This window comes from Mustelus asterias, chromosome 6, assembly GCF_964213995.1.
Source record: "Mustelus asterias chromosome 6, sMusAst1.hap1.1, whole genome shotgun sequence".
NCBI classification, from domain to species: Eukaryota; Metazoa; Chordata; class Chondrichthyes; order Carcharhiniformes; family Triakidae; genus Mustelus; species Mustelus asterias.
This window is the reverse complement of record NC_135806.1, coordinates 142,734,578-142,756,462: the sequence shown is the minus strand read 5'-3', so window position 1 is coordinate 142,756,462 and position 21,885 is coordinate 142,734,578. Positions and strand designations below refer to the sequence as shown.

General features: G+C 46.4%; 1 protein-coding gene across 8 annotated transcripts in view; it reads left to right on the top strand.

Moving 5' to 3' along the window:
• The first annotated feature begins 1,865 nt into the window (after positions 1-1,865).
• LOC144495199 (FYN-binding protein 1-like) overlaps positions 1,866-21,885 on the top strand; it is a 232,892-nt gene continuing 212,872 nt past the window's right edge. For all 8 annotated transcript variants that reach the window (XM_078215256.1, XM_078215255.1, XM_078215252.1 and 5 more), the window contains exon 1: positions 1,866-2,002. In XM_078215256.1, coding sequence (XP_078071382.1) covers positions 2,000-2,002 — 3 coding nt within the window. In that variant the 5' untranslated portion in view covers positions 1,866-1,999. The remainder of the gene's footprint in view (positions 2,003-21,885) is intronic.

Here is a 21,885-nt window from a genome sequence, read left to right as displayed (position 1 = left end):
GAGATGACCGAGCAGGACACTCAGTTCATTAGGGATCGGCAACAAACGCTGGCCCAGCCAAGAACTCCGGCATCCCATGAAAGTCATTTTAAAAAAATCAAAGGGTGGTTTCAGGTGTCACAATCGTTGGGGGCGGGGGGGGGGGGGGGGGGTTTACAGGTGTCACAATCTGGGTGGGTTACAGCTGTCACAGTCAGGGGCTGCATTGGGGGTCACAGTCAGGGGTTGCATTGGGGATCTCACAGTCGGGCTGCATTGTGGGTGTCACAGTCAGAGGCTGCATTGTGGGTGTCACAGTCAGGGGCTGCATTGGGGGTGTCCCAGTCAGGGGTTGCATTGGGGGTCTCACAGTCAGAGGCTGCATTGGGGGTGTCATGGTCAGAGGCTGCATTGGGGGTGTCACAGTCAGAGGCTGCATTGGGGGTGTCACAGTCAAGGACTGCATTGGGGGTGTCACAGTCAGAGGCTGCATTGGGGGTGTCACAGTCAGGGGCTGCAGTGGGGGTGTCACAGTCAGAGGCTGCATTGGGGGTGTCACAGTCAGGGGCTGCACTGGGAGTGTCACAGTCAGAGGCTGCATTGGGGGTGTCACAGTCAGAGGCTGCATTGGGGGTGTCACAGTCAGGGGCTGCACTGGGGGTGTCACAGTCAGAGGCTGCATTGGGGGTGTCACAGTCAAGGGCTGCATTGGGGGTGTCATGGTCAGAGGCTGCATTGGGGGTGTCACACTCAGGGACTGCATTGGGGATGTCACAGTCAGAGGCTGCATTGGGGGCGTCACAGTCAGGGGTTGCATTGGGGGTGTCACAATCAGGGACTGCATTGGGGATGTCACGGTCAGAGGCTGCATTGGGGGTGTCACAGTCAGGGGTTGCATTGGGGGTGTCACAGTCAATGGGTGCATTGGGGGTGTCACAGTCAGGGGCTGCACTGGGGGTGTCACAGTCAGAGGCTGCATTGGGGGTGTCACAGTCAAGGGCTTCCTTTGGGGTGTCACAGTCAGGGACTGCATTGGGGGTGTCATGGTCAGAGGCTACATTGGGGGTGTCATAGTCAGGGACTGCATTGGGGATGTCACGGTCAGAGGCTGCATTGGGGGTGTCACAGTCAGAGGCTGCATTGGGGGTGTCACAGTCAGGGGCTGCATTGGGGGTGTCACAGTCAGGGGCTGCATTGGGGGTGTCACAGTCAGGGGCTGCATTGGGGGTGTCACAGTCAGGGGTTGCATTGGGGGTGTCACAGTCAGGGGTTGCATTAGTGGTGTCACAGTCAGGGACTGCATTGGGGGTGTCACAGTCAATGGGTACATTGGGGGTGTCACAGTCAATGGGTACATTGGGGGTGTCACAGTCAGGGACTGCATTGGGGGTGTCACGGTCAGAGGCTGCATTGGGGGTGTCACAGTCAATGGGTACATTGGGGGTGTCACAGTCAGAGGCTGCATTAATGGTGTCACAGACAGGGGCTCCACTGGGGGTCTCACAGTCAGAGGATGTCTTAGCGATGTTAAGCTTGGAAAATTGCTGTTCATGAAAGCATTAATCAAATTCTGATGGTGAAAAGATTTGGGATTGCATTGTGTGATGAATGTTTTGAAAGATAAGTTTGTGTGTGTGTGTGAAAGTCTGCCTGCATGTGTATCTGTATATGTGTGTGTGAGAGGAAGTGCATCGCTGTGTATCTTTCTACATATGTGTATGTATGAGAATGTGTGTGTATCTGTGTGAATGCACGTGTGGAGGTATACTTTACCTGAGTCTTTGCTGCTGAGGCAAGCTCCTCCCACTATCCTAGCCCCACCCCACTAACCCTCCAACCATTCTTGCTCCCAGGATTATATGCAAAAGCTGAGTGTGGTGATAGGTCTTCCTGTATTGTGTCTGCAATATTACGTCTCCACATTCAAAAAGGAAGTAAATGATGCAGAGAAGAAATTGTGTGTTAGCTGTGTGGTGCACTGGACCAGAGCAGCCAGGAGTACACTGAGCCAGACTCTAAAATGGTACGTTTATCAACATATGTGTCCATTTGTGAGTGTGTTGGTATGTTTGAGAGGATGTATTTGTGAGTGTGTTGACTGTGTGTTGTTTGTGAGTGCATTAAGTGTGTGTGTGCTGTTGAGTGTGTGTCTCTGAGTGTGTTGAGAGTGAGCATATTGTTGAGTGTATGTTTGTTAGTGTGTTGGATGTGTGTGTATATGTTTCAGAGTGTATTGTTGAGGTGTATGTATGAGTGTGTGTGTGTATGTTTGGGAGTGTGTATGTGTTTCTGAGTGAGTTGTCAAATATTTGAATGTGTTGAGTATGTTGTTGAATATGTCTGTGTGTTTGAGTGTGTATGTGTGTGTGTTTGGGTGTGTGTGTGTGTCTTTGTGATTGGGTGTGTATTTGTATGTGTGTGTGAGTATGTTTGTGAGTGTGTGTGTGTGAGTACGTATGTGTTTGTGAGTGAGTGTGTATGTGTTTGTATGTGTGTGTTTGTGAGTGTAGTGTGTGTTGAGTGTATTTGGGTATATGTGTGTGCGAGTGTGTGTTTCTGAGTGTGCGAGTGTGTGTTTCTGAGTGCGAGTGTGTGTTTCTGAGTGTGCGAGTGTGTGTTTCTGAGTGCGAGTGTGTGTTTCTGAGTGCGAGTGTGTGTTTCTGAGTGCGAGTGTGTGTTTCTGAGTGTGAAAGTGTGTGTTTCTGAGTGTGAAAGTGTGTGTTTCTGAGTGCGAGTGTGTGTTTCTGAGTGCGAGTGTGTGTTTCTGAGTGCGAGTGTGTGTTTCTGAGTGCGAGTGTGTGTTTCTGAGTGCGAGTGTGTGTTTCTGAGTGTGCGAGTGTGTGTTTCTGAGTGTGCGAGTGTGTGTTTCTGAGTGCGAGTGTGTGTTTCTGAGTGCGAGTGTGTGTTTCTGAGTGTGCGACTACGTGTGTGAGATCATGCCCTTGCTCATTATATCATTGTCTTTTCAATGATAGTTTTGGTTTATGTGTTATTAGGTTGCAGTTTGGAGATGATGGAATTTGCATTCAGTATTCAAATTCAGAGTATGTGTGAGGGTTGGTGCCAGTTCCATTGACAATACACCCACATTAAACTTCAGTTGCCCTTTGAGCATTTACCCTGTAGACTGGGTGCTCAGTTTCTGACATGCACCCAGACAGGAAAACATTTGCTGGATCACCACACAACAATGGCTGTGGAGTAACATGGCACTGCATCTCAGAACAGGAGGAAGAGTGAGATAAACAGGCAGGTAGAGAGAGAATGTGAAAAGGATAGATTGAGAGAAGGAGTTCAGAGAGAAAACATTCTACATGTGTAATGTACAGCCCATAAGTCCTTTGGTCTCATTTCTCCGTGTGACTATTGACACTCCATCAAACCTCCACCCAGTCTATCTTCCACTATCAAGATATCCTCTTCCTCTCTCAATGTATTAATCTGACTTCCCCTCAAAGTGTTTTAAACCATTCGCACATTCCTTGTCAGAGAGAGTGTGAAAGTTTCAAGTTCAGACACAGGCAAGTAGGCCCAACTGATCTCTGCGGGTGTTTACGTTCCAGAGAGATCAAGAGAGAGAAAGAATGTGAGGTGGAAAAATGAAAGAGAGATACTCAGTTGTTCTCTCCACAGTTGCTGGCTCCTCGTTCTGTGTTTGGAACAGTTTGCTTGTTTCAGATCTCTAACAATAGTGTGGTTTTTATTTGAATTTGAGATGCAGCTTGTTGAAACACAGAGGGCAGGGCCGGGCTGGGGTGGAACTGGAGTTTGGCACCAGGATGGTCACTGCCCTTTGACCTACATGTGGTAGTGTGACCCTTCAAGGGGTGAGTTCTCATGTAACCCACTTGGCCAATCAGGCGGGAGTGTGTGAATCCTGGTGTTGCAGTTAGGAGTCTGGAGTCGTGGAGTACAGTATATTATTCTCTGTAAATAGCTACTTACCTTAATAAACCGTCCATTCATTAATCTACTTGGTGGCCGCCCAGCTTTTAAAGATATTACATTTAGTGAAAAGGATGGGATCGATTAGAGTGCCGTCCTATTGCTGCAGAAATCAGGAGAGCAGACCTCATGTGGAGGTCTTTTTGAGCAAACTCATTCAACAATTTGTGTCAAAATGCCCCTTTTTGGAAAACGAAACCCATTCGACCTTTACAGAGCAGTGGATGCAATATCTCAAACACCTGCGTTATTTTGTTTAAAGTCAATGAAATCAGGGGGGATTAGAAGCAGCAAGTAATCCAAGCAACAGCCTTTGGAGCTCTGACCTGTAATCTGATAAGGAGTCTGACTTCTCCAGATGTCCCCAACTCTAAAACTTTCAAACAGTTGTGGAATTAGTCACCCAAATCGCTCGGCGATAAGGCAGCGATATAAATTTAATTCAATTACAAGATAGTGGTGTTCATGGTGCGCCTAAGACAAACAGCTGAACAGTGTGAGTTCACGTCTGCACTGAATGACATGTTAAGAAACAGACTGGTCTGTGGTGTTAACAAGACGACTAGACAAAAAACATTACTGGCAAAAGCAGAGATCAATTTGAAGAAGGCATTAGATGTCGCCCAGACCATAGAAAAGGCCAAAAAAAGGGCAACGGAACTGCAGAGTGTACAAACAGGCAAGGTCCACCACATTTGGCAGGAGGCCATTGGTAGTCGAGGTACCAAGGAGGAGGGTACGGGAAATAATGAGCGAAGAGGCTTGTAGCAAAAGAGAATGCGGAGATACAGGGAATTAGGTCCACAGACCAGGTGTGTGCTGCCATTGTGGGGGAGATCACCCACAGGAGAGATGTAAATCCAAGGAAGTTACACATTATGCCTGCAATAGGCGGGGGCAGATTAGGAGGAAATGCAAGACCAAGTAGAGCCTCCCAGAGGCAAACAAAGAAAAATTGTGACTCCAGTACACAGTGTTGGGAATAACCCTGAAAACGATTCTGAAGTATAAACAACACTAAGGTGGACAAGATGGTCCCAACTGTGTTGGTAGTAAACAGTCACCCAATCAGGGGAAGCAATGGCCTAGTGGTATTATCACTAGACTATTAATCCAGAAACTCAGTTAATGTTCCGGGGACCCGGGTTCAAATCCTGCAACGGCAGATGGTGGAGTTTGATTTCAATAAAAATATCTGGAATGAAGAATCTACTGATGACTACGAAACCATTGTCGATTGTCAGAAAAACCCATCTGGTTCACTAATGTCCTTTACTTGGTCTGGCCTACATGTGACTCCAGAGCCATAGCAATGGGGTTGACTCTCAACTGCCCTCTGAAATGGCTCAGCAAACCACTTGGTTCAAAGGGCAACTAGGGATGGGCGATACTTCTAGAAAAAGTGAGAGGGCATGGGATCCAAGGGGCTGCTGCCCGGTGGATCCAGAACTGGCTTGCCCAAAGGAGGCAGAGAGTGGGTATAGATGGGTCTTTTTCTAAATGGAGGTCGGTCACCAGTGGTGTGCCCCAGGGATCTGTTCTGGGACCCTTGCTGTTTGTCATTTTCATAAATGACCTGGATGAGGAAGCGGAGGGATGGGTTGGTAAGTTTGCCGATGACACGAAGGTTGGTGGGGTTGTGGATAGTCTGGAGGGATGTCAGAAGTTACAGAGGGACATAGATAGGATGCAAGACTTGGCGGAGAAGTGGCAGATGGACTTCAACCCAGATAAATGCGTCATGGTCCATTTTGGTAGGACAAATGGGATGAAGGAGTACAATATAAAGGGAAAGACTCTTAGTACGGTAGAGGATCAGAAGGACCTTGGGGTCCAGATCGATAGGACTCTGAAATCGGCCCCGCAGGTGGAGGAGGTGGTTAAGAAGGCGTATGGTGTGCTGGCCTTTATCAATCGAGGGATTGAGTTTAGGAGTCCGGGGATAATGATGCAGCTATATAAGACCCTCGTCAGACCCCACTTGGAGTACTGTGCTCAGTTCTGGTCGCCTCACTATAGGAAGGATGTGGAAAAGATTGAAAGGGTGCAGAGGAGATTTACAAGGATGTTGCCTGGATTGAGTGGCATGCCTTATGAGGATAGGCTGAGGGAGCTCAGTCTTTTCTCCTTGGAGAGACGTAGGATGAGAGGAGACCTAATAGAGGTACATAAGATGTTGAGAGGCATAGATCAGGTGGACTCTCAGAGGCTTTTTCCCAGGGTGGAAATGTCTGCTACGAGAGGACACAGGTTTAGGGTGCTGGGGGGTAGGTACAGGGGAGATGTTAGGGGTACATTTTTCACACAGAGGGTGGTGGGCAAGTGGAATCGGCTGCCGTCGGTGGTGGTGGTGGCGAACTCAATAGGGTCTTTTAAGAGACTCCTGGATGAGTACATGGGACTTAATAGGATGGAGGGTTATAGGTAGGTCCCTCATGGGAGGTTAGTTAGGAAGGTTCAGTCGCTAGGTATACATGGGGAGGTAGTAAATTTGATTAGACACTGGCTCAATGGACGAAGCCAGAGAGTGGTTGTGGAGGATTGCTTCTCTGAGTGGAGGCCTGTGACTAGTGGTGTGCCGCAGGGATCGGTGTTGGGTCCATTGTTGTTTGTCATCTATATCAATGATCTGGATGATAATGTGGTAAATTGGATCAGCAAGTTTGCTGATAATACAAAGATTGGAGGTGTAGTGGACAGTGAGGAAGGTTTTCAAAGCTTGCAGAGGGATTTGGACCAACTAGAAAAATGGGCTGAAAAATGGCAAATGGAATTTAACACAGACAAGTGTGAGATATTGCACATTGGAAGGACAAACCAAAGTAGAACGTACAGGGTAAATGGTAGGACTCTGAAGAGTGCAGTTGAACAGAGGGATCTGGGAATACAGGTACAGAATTCCCTAAAAGTGACGTCACAGGTGGATGGGGTCGTAAAGAGTGCCTTTGCTACCATTTACCCTGTACGTTCTACTTTGGTTTGTCCTTCCAATGTGCAATATCTCACACTTGTCTGCGTTAAATTCCATTTGTTTAAATTTCCAAAGTTTAAAGGGAATATTAGGGGGGGCTTCTTCATGCAGAGAGTGGTGGGAGTGTGGAATGAGCTGCCGGATAGAGTGGTCACTTTTAACATTTAAGAAAAACTTGGACGAGTTCATGGATGAGAGGGGTGTGGAGGGATATGGTCCAAGTGCAGGTCAGTGGGACTAGGCAAAAAATGGTTCAGCACAGACAAGAAGGGCCAAAAGGCCTGTTTCTGAGCTGTAATTTTCTATGGTTCTATGGTTTGCTTGGTATTGAGGGCGTTGGCTATGAGGAGAGGTTGAATAAAGTAGGATTGTTTTCATTGGAAAGACAGAGGCTGAGGGGAGACCTGATGGAGGTTTACAAAATTATGAGAGGCACAGACAGGATGGATAGTCAGAGGCTTTTTCCCAGGGTGGAAGTGTCAATTCCAGGCTGAGGGTAAGAGAGTTGGTTTTCTGACTTTAATTAATTATTTATTTTTTCAGTTAATTTTGGGTTTAAAATCGGAGGTTTTTTTCAAAACCGGAAGTAGGCCCAGGAGAGGCCTGTGGAAGTTTTTGGAGGGTTTAAAAAGGGCTTACCTTGGAGGTTCAGCTTCATTGTTCCCAGGAGCAGGCTGAGGGTAAGAGAGTTGGTTTTCTGACTTTAATTAATTATTTATATTTTCAGTTAATTTTGGGTTTAAAATCGGAGGTTTTTTCAAAAACCGGAAGTAGGCCCAGGAGAGGCCTGGGGAAGTTTTTGGAGGGTTTAAAAGCGCACCAAAGTATACAGCGGGCAGCAGAGTGAGTGGGAAGTTGAGTGAGCTGTCAGGGCTTTGGCTCACAGGGCTTGGACGAGCAGGGGTGAGTTTTTGTTTCCTTACATTCTTATTAACTTTTCACTGTCTTACTTGACATAAAGTGTCCAGTATGAGTGTGAAACCAGTGTGTTGTTCCCAGTGTAGGATGTGGGAGGTCCTGGAGGCATCTGGCCTCCCGGACATCCACATCTGTGAGGGGTGTGTCGAGCTGTGGTTCCTGAGGGACCGTGTTAGGGAGCTGGAACTGCAGCTCGAGGATCTTAGGCTGATGAGGGAGAATGAGGAGGTGATAGACAAGAGCTATCATCAGGTGGTCACACCAGGGCCACGGGAGGAGGCCAAGTGGGTGACGGCCAGGAAGGGTAAGGCTAGGGTGGTTGAGAGCACCCCGGTGGATTTGCCCCTGCACAACAAGTACTCCTGCTTGAGTACTGCTGGGGGGGACAGCCCGCCTGGGGGAAGCAGCAGTGGCCGTGTCTCCGCAGTGGAGTCCAGCCCTGTAACTCAGAGGGCTAAGGAAAAGAGGAGGAAGGCGGTATTAATCGGGGACTCGATGGTGAAGGGGACACAGGCGTTTCTGCGGAGGTAGGCGGGAGTCTCGCATGGTGGTCTGCCTCCCTGGGGCCGGGATCCAGGATGTCGCTCGTCGCGTCCCGGAAATCCTGAGGTGGGAGGGAGAGGAGCCTGAGGTAGCGGTACATATTGGTACCGCTGATGTGGGTAGGAAGGGAGAAGGGGTCATGAAAAGGGAGTACAGAGAATTAGGGAGACAGCTGAGAAAGAGGAAAGCAAAGGTAGTAATCTCAGGATTACTGTCTGTGCCACGGGAAGGTGAGGGCAGGAATGGAGTGAGGTGGAAGATGAATGTGTGGCTGAGGGACTGGTGCAGGGGGCAGGGATTCAGGTTCCTGGACCATTGGGACCTCTTTAGGGGCAGGGGTGATCTGTATACAAAAACGGGTGGAACTTGAATCACAGGGGGACCAATATCCTGGCCGGTAGGTTGGCTAAGGCTACTGGGGAGAATTTAAACTAGATAGGTTGGGGGGAGGGGAGCTAGAAGAGTTGACTAGGATCAAGGAACTAATTGATGGGGGGGAGGATGCAGGGGTAAGGGGAATTACAAAATTAATGGTAGAGGAGAGGGTGCAAGTGAATGAAGGCGGTAATTTAGATAAGGGAGTAGAGGGAGACGGTGTTCGCGACTCATCAAAGCGGGTCCAGATAAAAGCTGGAATAAGGACACTTTGCCTGAATGCACGAAGCATTCGGAACAAGGTAAATGAGTTGATGGTGCAAATCAGCACAAGTGGGTACGATCTAGTGGCCATTACAGAAACGTGGCTGAAAGGTGATCAGGACTGGGAGATGAATATCCAGGGGTATCAGGCGTTTAGGAAGAATAGACAGGAAGGAAAAGGTGGTGGGGTCGCGCTATTAATAAGAGATAATATCAGGGTAGTACTGAGGGATGACATAGGCTCTGAGGAACAAAACGTGGAATCATTATGGGTAGAGATGAGGAATAGTAGAGGGAGAAAGACACTAGTAGGTGTGGTATATAGGCCCCCAAATAATAATGTTGAGGTAGGGAGGGCTATAAACAAGCAGATAAGGGATGCGTGTAAAAACGGAACGGCAATAATCATGGGGGACTTCAACATGCACAGTGACTGGCAGACTCAAGTCGGTAAGGGTGGAATGGAGGAAGAGTTCTTAGAATGCTGTCGGGATAGTTTCCTTGAACAGCATGTTACGGAACCGACGAGGGAACGAGCTATTTTGGATCTGGTATTGTGTAACGAGGTAGGTAGGATTAAGGATCTTATTGTGAAGGACCCTCTTGGGTCTAGTGACCACAATATGGTCGAATTTCTGATTCAGATGGAAGAGGAGAAAGTTTGGTCCCAAACCAGTGTCCTCTGTTTGAACAGAGGGAAATATGATAGGATGAGGGATGAATTGGCTAAGGTAGACTGGGAGAGCAGGCTGGCAGGTAGGATAGCTGAGGAACAGTGGAGGATTTTTAAGGAGATCCTTTTCAGTTCTCAGCAAAAATATATTCCAGCAAAAAACAAGGATTGTAAGAAAAGGGAGAACCAGCCGTGGATAACGAAGGAAATAAAGGAGAGTATTAAAATAAAAACAGCTGTGTACAGAGTGGCCAAAAATAGTGGAGAAACAAGTGATTGGGAAAAATTTAAGAAACAACAAAGAGAGACTAAGAAAGCGATAAAGAAAGGAAGGATAGACTATGAAGCTAGGCTAGCAATTAATATAAAAAATGATAGTAAAAGTTTTTATAAATATATAAAAAGGAATAGAGTGGCTAGAGTGAATGTTGGACCCTTGGAGGACGAGAGGGGGGAGTTAATAGTGGGAAATGAGGATATAGCTGAGTCTTTAAATAAGTTTTTTGTGTCGGTCTTCACGGTGGAGGACACAAATAGTTTGCCAAATATTAACGATAGAGGGTTGGCAGCAGGAGAAATACTTAATACGATTAATGTTACCAGAGAGGCAGTGCTGGGTAGACTAATGGGACTGAAGGTGGACAAGTCCCCGGGTCCGGATGGAATGCATCCCAGGGTATTGAAAGAAATGTCAGAGGTAATAGTGGATGCGTTAGTGATTATTTATCAAAACTCGTTGCATTCTGGGGTAGTGCCGGTTGATTGGAAAACGGCTAATGTTACGCCGCTGTTTAAAAAAGGAAGGAGACAAAAGGCGGGTAACTATAGGCCGGTCAGCTTAACGTCTGTAGTAGGGAAAATGCTGGAATCCATTATTAAAGAGGAGATAGCAGGGCATCTGGATAGAAATGGTTCGATCAATCAGATGCAGCATGGATTCATGAGGGGAAAGTCGTGCTTGACGAACATGTTGGATTTTTATGAAGATGTGACTAGGGCGGTTGATGGAGGAGAACCGGTGGATGCGGTGTTTTTGGATTTCCAAAAGGCGTTTGATAAGGTGCCCCATAAAAGGCTGCTGAAGAAGATTAGGGCACACGGAGTTGGGGGTAGTGTGTTAAAGTGGATTGGGGACTGGCTATCCGACAGGAAGCAAAGAGTCGGAATAAATGGGTGTTTTTCCGGTTGGAGGAAGGTAACTAGTGGCGTGCCGCAGGGATCGGTACTCGGGCCGCAACTATTTACCATTTATATAGATAATCTGGAGGAGGGGACGGAGTGTAGGGTAACGAAGTTTGCAGACGACACAAAGATAAGTGGAAAAGTGAATCGTGTGGAGGACGGAGAAGATCTGCAGAGAGATTTGGACAGGCTGAGTGAGTGGACGAGGATATGGCAAATGGAGTATAACGTTGAGAAATGCGAGGTTATACACTTTGGAGGAAATAATAACAAATGGGATTACTATCTCAATGGAAACAAATTAAAACATGCTACCGTGCAAAGGGACCTGGGGGTCCTTGTGCATGAGACGCAAAAGCCCAGTCTGCAGGTACAACAGGTGATCAAGAAGGCAAATGGGATGTTGGCCTATATCGCGAGGGGGATAGAATATAAAAGCAGGGATGTCTTGATGCACCTGTACAGGGCATTGGTGAGGCCGCAGCTGGAATACTGTGTGCAGTATTGGTCCCCTTATATGAGGAAGGATATATTGGCATTGGAGGGAGTGCAGAGAAGGTTCACCAAGTTGATACCGGAGATGAGGGGTTTGGATTATGGGTGGTGGGGGCCTGGAATGCGCTGCCAAGTAGGGTGGTGGAGGCAGGCACGCTGACATCGTTTAAGACTTACCTGGATAGTCACATGAGCAGCCTGGGAATGGAGGGATACAAACGATTGGTCTAGTTGGACCAAGGAGCGGCACAGGCTTGGAGGGCCGAAGGGCCTGTTTCCTGTGCTGTACTGTTCTTTGTTCTTTGTTCTTATGAGGAGAGGCTGAGGAGATTGGGTTTGTACTCGTTGGAGTTTAGAAGGATGAGGGGGGATCTTATGGAGACTTATAAGATAATGCGGGGGCTGGATAGGGTGGAGGCGGAGAGATTCTTTCCACTTAGTAAGGAAGTTAAAACTAGAGGACACCGCCTCAAAATAAAGGGGGGTCGGTTTAAGACAGAGTTGAGGAGGAACTTCTTCTCCCAGAGGGTGGTGAATCTCTAGAATTCTCTGCCCACTGAGGTGGTGGAGGCTACCTCGCTGAATATGTTTAAAGCGCGGATGGATGGATTCCTGATCGGTAAGGGAATTAAGGGTTATGGGGATCAGGCGGGTAAGTGGTACTGATCCACGTCAGATCAGCCATGATCTTATTGAATGGCGGGGCAGGCTCGAGGGGCTAGATGGCCTACTCCTGCTCCTATTTCTTATGTTCTTACAAGGGTTCACAGGTTCAAGGTGAGAGGGGGAACGATTAAGGGAGATGTGCAGGGGAAGTTTTTCATGTAGAAAGTGGTGGGTGCCTGGAATGTGGTGCCAGAGGAGGTGGTGGAAGCAGGCACATTAGCAACATTTAAGAGGCACCTGGATGGGTACATGAATAGGGAGGCAATAGAGTCATAGATGTTTACAGCATGGAAACAGGCTCTTCGGCCCAACTTGTCCATGCCGCCCTTTTTTTTGAAACTCCTAAGCTAATCCCAATTTCCCGCATTTGGCCATATCCCTCTATACGCATCGTACCCATGTAACTATCTAAATGCTTTTTAAAAGACAAAATTGTACCTGCCTCTACTACTAGCTCTGGCAGCTTACTCCCAGCTTATAGAGGGATACGGACCGAGTAAGGACTGAAGGTTTTGTTTTATTTTAGTTTAGTTCGGGTATCGTGATTGGGTAAGAAGTCTCACAACACCAGGTTAAAGTCCAACAGGTTTATTTGGTAGCAAACGCCACTAGCTTTCGGAACGCTGCTCCTTCGTCAGTTGAGTGGGAGATCTGTGATCATAGATCTCCTACTCACCTGACGAAGGAGCAGCACTCCGAAAGCTAGTGGCGTTTGCTACCAAATAAACTTGTTGGACTTTAACCTGGTGTTGTGAGACTTCTTACTGTGTTTACCCCAGTCCAATGCCTGCATCTCCACATCATATCATGATTGGCACAGGCTTGGAGGGCTAAGGGCCAATGTGGTGACCAGAACTGCACACAATACTCCAAATGCAGTCTTCCAAAGATTTTACTTCTTTGGAAACTTCTACAGTGTCTTAAAAAATCTCAAAAGGTGTTCCAAATCGGGTTAGGCAAGATACAGGTGAAATTGAAAGATGAAATTTTAGTTATTAGTCACAAGTAGGCTTACACTGACACTGCAATGAAGTTGCTGTGAAAATCCCCCAATCGTCACACTCCAGCGCCTGTTCAGGTACACTGAGAGAGAATTTAGCATGGCTTAACCAGCACATCTTTCAGAATGTGACTAAATGTTCACTAAGAATGTTCACTAAGATGACACTATGACACTAAGATGTGGGAGGAAACCGGAGCACCCGGAGGAAACCCACGCAGACACGGGAGAACATGCAAACTCCACACAGACAGTGACCCAAGTCGGGAATCGAACCCTGATGCTGTGGGACAGCAGTGCTAATCACTGTGCCACTGTGCTGCCCCGATACAGGTCCTAAAAGCAAAAATTGACATAGATCCTGAGACCTCCCACGTTTTACAGAGTCCAACCTGTGCCCAATGCTTTATGTGATAAAGTTGAGTCTGAACTCAAGCAGCTGGAAGAATTCGACATTATCAAGCTGGTACAGTTTTCAGAGTGGGCGGCTCCAATCGCGCCAGTGGTTAAGTCAGATAGAACCATCAGGATATGGAGACTACAAATTAACCATCAATTGAGCAGCAAAATTAGATTGATATCCAACACCAAGAATTGAAGATTTGTACGCCAAATTAGCAGGAGGCTTAACTTTTACTAATCTTGATATGAGCCACGCAGTGCTCGGAGTTGGACGATGCCTCTAGAGAATTTGTTACAATTAACACCCACAAAGGTTCATAACAGTATAGCCGACTACTCTTCAGAATCTCATCAGCGTGTGCAATTTTCCAGCATATGATAGAAAGCTTACTACAGAACCTATGGGAGCTCTGTCTATCTCGATGATGTGCAGATTACAGGAGCATCTGAAGAGGCACATCTGGCAAATCTCAAAGATGTTTGAAAGAGATTGAAACAGGTTGAGTGATGCTGAAATGGGAGAAATATACATTCAGGAAGTCACATATCTAGGGTTCAGAGTAGATGCAAACAGGCTACACCGTATGGAGGAAACGTTAAAAGCCATTAAGGGAGCACCACGAGCCAGAAATGTATTGGAATGTAAATCCTTTTTAGGAATGGTGAGCTATTATGGATGCTTTATTCCCAATCTTTCTGCAGTGTTGGCACTCCTACACACACTGCTCAAGAAGCAGCAGAGATGGCATTGGAAAAAGCATCCGAAAAAAGCCTTTGAACAGATTAAACTGGCTTTGTAGTCCTCCTCACTCTGAGTTCATCTTGACCTCTCAAAAGTGACCATTACTATCTTGACATGTCTCCGTTCTGAATCAGGTTGGGTTTCATCAGCTAAGATGGAAGATGGTGTTGAAAGGTCTGTTGCCTAATCCTCAAGGACTCTGAAGAAACTGATTCTCAAATTGAAGAAGAGGGACTAACCATCGTGTTTGGAGTGAAACTGTTCCATCAGTACGCTCATGGACTGCATTTCAGTGAAGTTCCTGACCACAAACCCCTATTGGGCCTTTCTTAGGAGGATAAGGCCATTCCTCCCAAAGCTTCAGCACAGGTCAAACGCTGGACTCTTGCTAGCAAGTATACCTTTCAACAAAACCATTTCAAATGCAGATGCTTTGAGCTGTCTTCATCTGCGCAAAAGTATACCGCCTCCAACGGTACCACAGGAAATGATTCTTGCCCCACACTTTCTCAATGCATTGCCCGTGTTGGAGCGACAAGTTTTGGATCCAGAGAGACCTGATATTATGTTGTGTTGAACACATGGTCTTCCACAGCTGGCATTATGATGACAGGTGTCAGCAATTCAGGCCTTTCCAGATAAGGAAGGACCGGTTGAATTGTGAGGACGGTATATTACTATGGGGAGCAAGCGTGGCCATTCCCATTCCCACATGAAAACTGTTGTCACAAGAATTACATTGTGCCCATCCTGGGATGACAAAGATGAAAATGCTCACACAAAATGACATGTGGTGGCCTGGGATAGATGCCAACACTGATAATCTATTCAAGCAATGTGACCAATGTCAAAAAGTGACATTGGTATCCCCTTTGGAGTGGCCAGGTGAACCATGGGTGCAACTCCATATCAATTCAGCAGCCCCATTCATAAGCTCCATGTGCCTCCTCATTATTGATGCGCACTCCAAATATTTGGCCATACACAAAATGAAACCCACAACCTGATCAGCAAAGGTTGAGAAATTGCGATAGTCATTCGCCACCCTCAGGTCATCTGAGGTGCTAGTCTTCAACAATAGTACTGATTGATTTGATTTATTATTCTCACATGTATTATCATAGAATCATAGAAACCCTACCGTACAGAAAGAGGCCATTCGGCCCATCGAGTCTGCACCGACCACAATCCCACCCAGGCCCTACCCCCATATCCCTACATATTTTACCCGCTAATCCCTCTAATCTACGCATTCCAGGACACTAAGGGGCAATTTTAGCATGGCCAATCAACCTAACCCGCACATCTTTGGACTGTGGGAGGAAACCGGAGCACCCGGAGGAAACCCACGCAGACACGAGGAGAATGTGCAAACTCCACACATTAACATACATCCATTAACATACAGTAAAAAGCATTGTTTCTTGTGCGCTATACAGACAAAGCATACCGTACATAGAGAAGGAAAGGAGAGAGTGCAGAATGTAGTGTTACAGTCATAGCTAGGGTGTAGAGAAAGATCAGCTTAATGTGAGGTAGGTCCATTCAAAAGTCTGACAGCAGCAGGGAAGAAGCTGTTCTGGAGTCGGTTGGTACGTGACCTCTGGGTTTTGTATCTTTTTCCCGACGGAAGAAGGTGGAAGCGAGAATGTCCGGGGTGCGTGGGGTCCTTAATTATGCTGGCTGCTTTGCCGAGGCAGTGGGAAGTGTAGACAGTGTCAATGGATGGGAGGCTGGTTTGTGTGATGGATTGGGCTACATTCACAACCTTTTGTAGTTGCTTGCGGTGTTGGGCAGAGCCGGAGCCCATACCAAGCTGTGATACAACCAGAAAGAATGCTTGCTGCTTTCACTTGTGAAGAGTTTCAACATTTCATGAGAACCAATGATGTTCAACATATTCAAACTGCACCCTTCCCCAATGGGCTGACAGAGACAGCACCCAAATATTGAAAGCTGCCTGGAAGAAACAGTCAGCAACCTCGCTGCAAACCAATCCACTCCCCCCTTGATCACCTATAGAATGACACGTCGCGTTACCACAGATGTTACATCAGTCAAGTTACTAATGGGCAGACTCATTAGAACATGATTGGATCTCGTATTATGTAATTTAGCATCGAGTGTAGAGGCAAAACAGAAGAAACATCACAATTCGACAAAAACGGAGAGGTTATGTGAGGTGGATGACTTGGGTATTGTAAAGAATGAAGGTGCTGGTTCAAATTGGATTCATGGAACTGTGTCCTATGAAACTCTGGTTCAAGGGAAAAGGATAAAGAAGCACCGGAACCACTTGAGAAGGAGCGAATAGGGAAGGCGATGGCCTCTGGTATTATTGCTAGATCATTAATCCAGAAACTCAGCTAATGTTCTGGGGACCCGTGTTCGAATCCCAACATGGCAGATGGTGGAATTTGAATGAAAAAAAATCTGGAATTAAGAATCTACTGATGAGCACGAAAGTACAAAAGATAAAATCTCACAGGATCAAGGGTGAACTAGCTAGATGGATTCAGAGCTGGCTTGGTCATAGGAAGGAGTCTAACAACGCCAGGTTAAAGTCCAACAGGTTTATTTGGTAGCAAACGCCACTAGCTTTCGGAGCGCTGCTCCTTCGTCAGATGGAGTGGAAATCTGCAGAAGATTGCAGAATTCTGCAATCTTCTGCAGATTTCCACTCCATCTGACGAAGGAGCCGCGCTCCGAAAGCTAGTGGCGTTTGCTACCAAATAAACCTGTTGGACTTTAACCTGGTGTTGTTAGACTCCTTACTGTGTTTACCCCAGTCCAACGCCGGCATCTCCACATCTTGGTCATAGGAGACAGAGGGTAGCAGTGGAAGGGTGTTTTTCAAATGGAGGTCTGTAAGTAGTGGTGTTCCGCAGAGTTCAGTGTTGGGATCTCTGCTGTTTGTAATATATATAAATGACTAGGAAGAAAACATAGCTGGTCTGATTAGCACGTTTGCGGATGATACTAAGATTGCTGGAGTTGCAGATAATGATGAAGATTGTCAGAGAATATAGCAGGATATAGCTAGGCTGGACAATTGGGTGGAGAAATGGCCGATGGAATTTAAGCCAGACAAATGTGAGGTGATGCATTTTGGTAGATCCAATTCAGGTGGGAGCTATAAAAGAAATGACAGAGCCATCAGGAGCATAGACACACAGAGAGATCTGGGAGTACAGGTCCACAGATCCCTAAAAGTGGCAGCACAGGTGGAAAAGGTGGTGAGGAAAGCATATGGCATGCTTGCCCTCATTGGATGGGGCATCGAGTATAAAAGTTGGCAAATTATGTTACAGTTATATAAAACATTGGTTCGGCCGCATTTGGAATCCTGTGTCCAATTCTGGTCACCACACTACCAGAAGGGTGTGGAGGCTTTGGAGAGAGTACAGAAAAGGTTTACCAGGATGTTGCCTGGTGTAGAGGGTATTAGCTATGAAGAGAGATTGAATAAACTGGGATTGTTCTCCCTGGAAAGACGGAGGCTGAGGGGCGACCTGATAGAAGTTTATAAAATTATGCGGGGTATGGATAGGGTGAACAGTTGGAAGCTTTTTCCCAGGGCAGAAATGACAATTACAAGGGGGCACAAGTTCAAGACAAGAGGGGAAAGGTTAGGGGAGTTTTTTTACACAGAGGGTGGTGGGGGCCTGGAATGCACTGGCAAGTGAGGTGGTTGAGGCAGATACGTTAGTGACATTAGGGACTTATCTGGATAGGCACATGAACAAGCAGGGAATAGAGGGATATAAGCGGTTGGTCTAGATAGGACAACGTGACCAGCCAGGCTTGGTGCGCTAAAGGGCCTGTTCCTGTGCTGTACTGTTCTTTGTTCTTTGAAACCATTGTCAATTGTCAGAAAAACCCACCAGGTTCACGAATGTCCTCGAGGGAAGGAAATCTGCCGTCCTTACCTGGCCTGGCCTACATATGACTCCAGAGCCACAGCAACATGGTTGACTCTCAACTGCCCTCCAAGGGCAAATAGGAATGGGCAATAAATGCTGGCCAGCCAGCAACGCCCATGTCCCATGAATGAATAAAAAAACACAGATTCAGCGGGGCAGTCCGGCTCTAGTTTGCCTGTCAGTGATATTACTCCAGATGAAATAATGCAGCAGCAAACTATCCCAAGGAAGGACCAAGTAATGTTGCAGTGGGAACTGGAGAGGTTATCTGCACTGACGCACCTTCTCAAGTCGAAAGACCACCCACTCAAGTTCAAACCAAAGTTACGACTGTTGGAGCATCTGCTAGCGGATTACAATGCTCCCAAATGATCAGGAAGTTCCCAGATTGATATACCTTATAAGAGGCGACATTTGAGATCCATGTTTTGCAAAATAAAGGACTACACGCACCCTGGACATTCTCTCTTCCACCTTCTTCTGTCAGGAAGAAGATACAGAAGTCTGAGGTCACGTACCAACCGACTCAAGAACAGCTTCTTCCCTGCTGCCATCAGATTTTTGAATGGACCTACCTCGCACTAAGTTGACCTTTCTCTACACCCCAGCTATAACTGTAACACCACATTCTGCACTCTCTCCTTTTGTTCTCTATGAATGGTATGCTTTGTCTGTATAGCGTGCAAGAAACAATACTTTTCACTGTATGTTAATACATGTGACAATAATAAATCAAATCAAAATATTGTAAATAGTTCAATTGTTATTGGACGTGTTAATCAGGAATGTAAAGCGGGTGGGATGTGGTAGCATGTCCCTTTAAGGGGTGAATTCTCAGAGGGTCATGTGACCCATTCAGCCATGAATCCTGGGGCTGAGCATGGATTGCTCCTGCAGTTTGGAGTCTGGAATCATGGAGTACAGTAGCCTTTATATCAGTCTCTGTAAATAGGTACTTACATTAATAAACGGTCCATTTATTAATCTGCTTGGTGGCCACCCATCTTTGAAAGACACTCCACTATACATCCTGGATCACTGGACAAAGCCAGGCTGAATGACAGAGAGCAGAGAATGACAGTGAGATTTATTGGGGTTGTGAATGTGTGGGGTGGTTCGTGATAGGATGCTTCACAGGAAGTCGATAGGTCGGAATTTCCTCTGATTTTTTTGAGACAAAGGAAGAAGTTCACTGGTGAAGTGGCAGTGTGTGTGCAGGAAGCAATGCAGCAAGCAGAAAATGTGTGTGCGTCCATAGGCGTGTGTACCTTTGTTTGAAAGTTTTCATTATTAATTTCAAATTATTTTCTGGTCTCCTCTCTATTCACCCCCTGTCCTTCATCCCTCCGAGATCTCTGCACTCCTCCAATTCTGATCTCTTACATATGCCGGATTTTAATCCCTCCGCCATTGGCGGCCATTCCTTCCGCTGCCTGCAGATTTTCCTATCAAATGGAGACAATAGGTGATGGGCCCCCAGACTCTCCTCTTTAAAGGGGGTTTAAAGATTCTCAGATGAAGAACAGCACTGTGGGTATCCACTGGAATGTGGCATCCCACCCCAGTAAGAGGAAGGGATTTCAGAAAAGCAGGATGGAATGTAAGGGAAGTGAGTCTGGGAGATGATCTGAAAACCACTGGCACATGGTGGGAGGAAGGATCTGATCCTTTTTTGAGGTTTGATGTGCAACAACTTGTGAATTGACAAGAACTTGCAGAGACAAGTGTCTTAGCACACAGTCTTCGGATAGTCACACCTTTTTCAAGAATGCACCTGGGAGTTTACATATGTAATTATTCTTAATCATCCCTTCAACTAAGTACATAAACTTCACAATGGGCTGGTGTCAGCAGAGAGCTATTTATTAATCACCCCCTCCTGGACCAACCTGGGCATCAGGTAATAACTTGAGGATTGAGACAAAACAGGTCCTGATTCTAGGCTCGCTGCCAATGTTCTCCTCCTGCCAGGAGTTTGAGCTGTGCCATCCTAGACTGCACTGAATACTGAGAGATTGTAATATTCAACGTACACCGAGAGTGATCTGTGATGGTGCAGTCCACAAGGCAAAAAGTGAGTAATACAAATAACAGACACTTTATTGTGAAATGGGCTGTTGTTTGTTGAGGATAGGATCATTAGAGGGAGGGGAATTCAGCACTGTTCCAGCAATAATCAAGTGTTAAAACTAACTCATGAATCTATGTCATGGGACAAATGAGGAACTGAGAAACATGCAAAAAAGTGCTAATTCTGGGATAAATGTTCCAGTGATAGATACAAGATGATGACTGTGTTTCTGAGATCACCCTCTCCATACTGTTTGGAATAAAGGGCTACTTAGCTCTGAAAAACAGCACAGATAAGAATTTCACACCATCCTGTCTTACAGAATTGGATCCCGGTTCTAGTAATTGTCAGAAATTTACAGACTAACATATTGAACTCTTGTTTGGTCCAAAACACAACAAGCGCTCAGGATATGAGAACAGAAACAGGAGCAGTACACCATTCAGCCCCCCGAGCCTGCTCCATCATTCAACATAATCATTGCTGATCTTCTACTTCAACCTCACTTCCCTGCACACTTCCCATATCCTCGGAGTCCCCGTGAGACCAAAGTTGTGTCTGTCCCAGCCCGAAATATATTCAACAATGGAGCATCCACAATCCTCTGGGGTAGAGAATTCCAAACATTCACTATTCTCTCAGTGAAGAAACGTTTTCTCATCTCAGCCCTCGAGCCCTTATCCTGAGACATTGCCCAGAAACATTTCAGTGTCGACCCTGCCAAGCCCCTTCAAATTGCTATAAGATTCCTTCCTCCCACCAATCACCATATCACCCTTGTTAATTGTATATGAGTTGTGTTTAACTGAAGCCAGACAGTGGGCACCAATTGGAAAGATTGAAATGGAGATGCATGTTTGTCAAGTATCTTATTGATAGAAGTCAATAAATATATGCAAATATTGGCTCCAGTTCTGACCTTTCTGAAACAGAGCAAGCAGTGTGCTTTAACTCAGGATGTGAGTGTCACTGGAAAGGAAATGTTTGCATTACCCATCACTGGCTACCCTGAAGACAGAGTCAGCCAAAGGATGCCTGGCAAACTACAGCAAGGAGCAACTTCAATGCCCAGGGACACCAGCTGGACTGAAGTGAAAGAAATTGCATTGGACAGGGGCTGGTGGCGGAGTCTTGCTGGCCATTGTGCTGCATGGAGGAACTAAGTCAAAGTCTAATACTGCTATATATATCACATTGTCAGTCTCAATCCAGTTCGCAGTAGTCTTTGACTTTATGCAGTAAATGACCCCCTGTGTAGATACACAAGTAGTAAACATGTTTGTTATATGAAAACTGTAATATGGCTGATTTACTGAGATTAGCATTGGAAGGTGTATATTACCTGAAACTGATTGATGGGGACAGTGGAGAGGAAGCTGAGACAGTGGACAGTGTCTGTCTACTTTGTACAACATAATACACTGCCCCTGAAAACACTCCAAGGACAGGTACAGTGCAGGGTTATATACAGAGTAAAGCACCCTCTACACTGCCCCTGAAAACACTCCTAGGACAGGTACAGCACGGGGTTAGATACAGAGTACAGCTCCCTCTACACTGCCCCTGAAAACACTCCTAGGACAGGTACAGCACGGGGTTAGATACAGAGTAAAGCTCCCTCTACACTGTCCCCATCAAACACTCCCAGGACAGGTACAGCACGGGGTTAGATACAGAGTAAAGCTCCCTCTACACTGTTCCTATCAAACACTTCAAGGACAGGTACGGGAAGGATT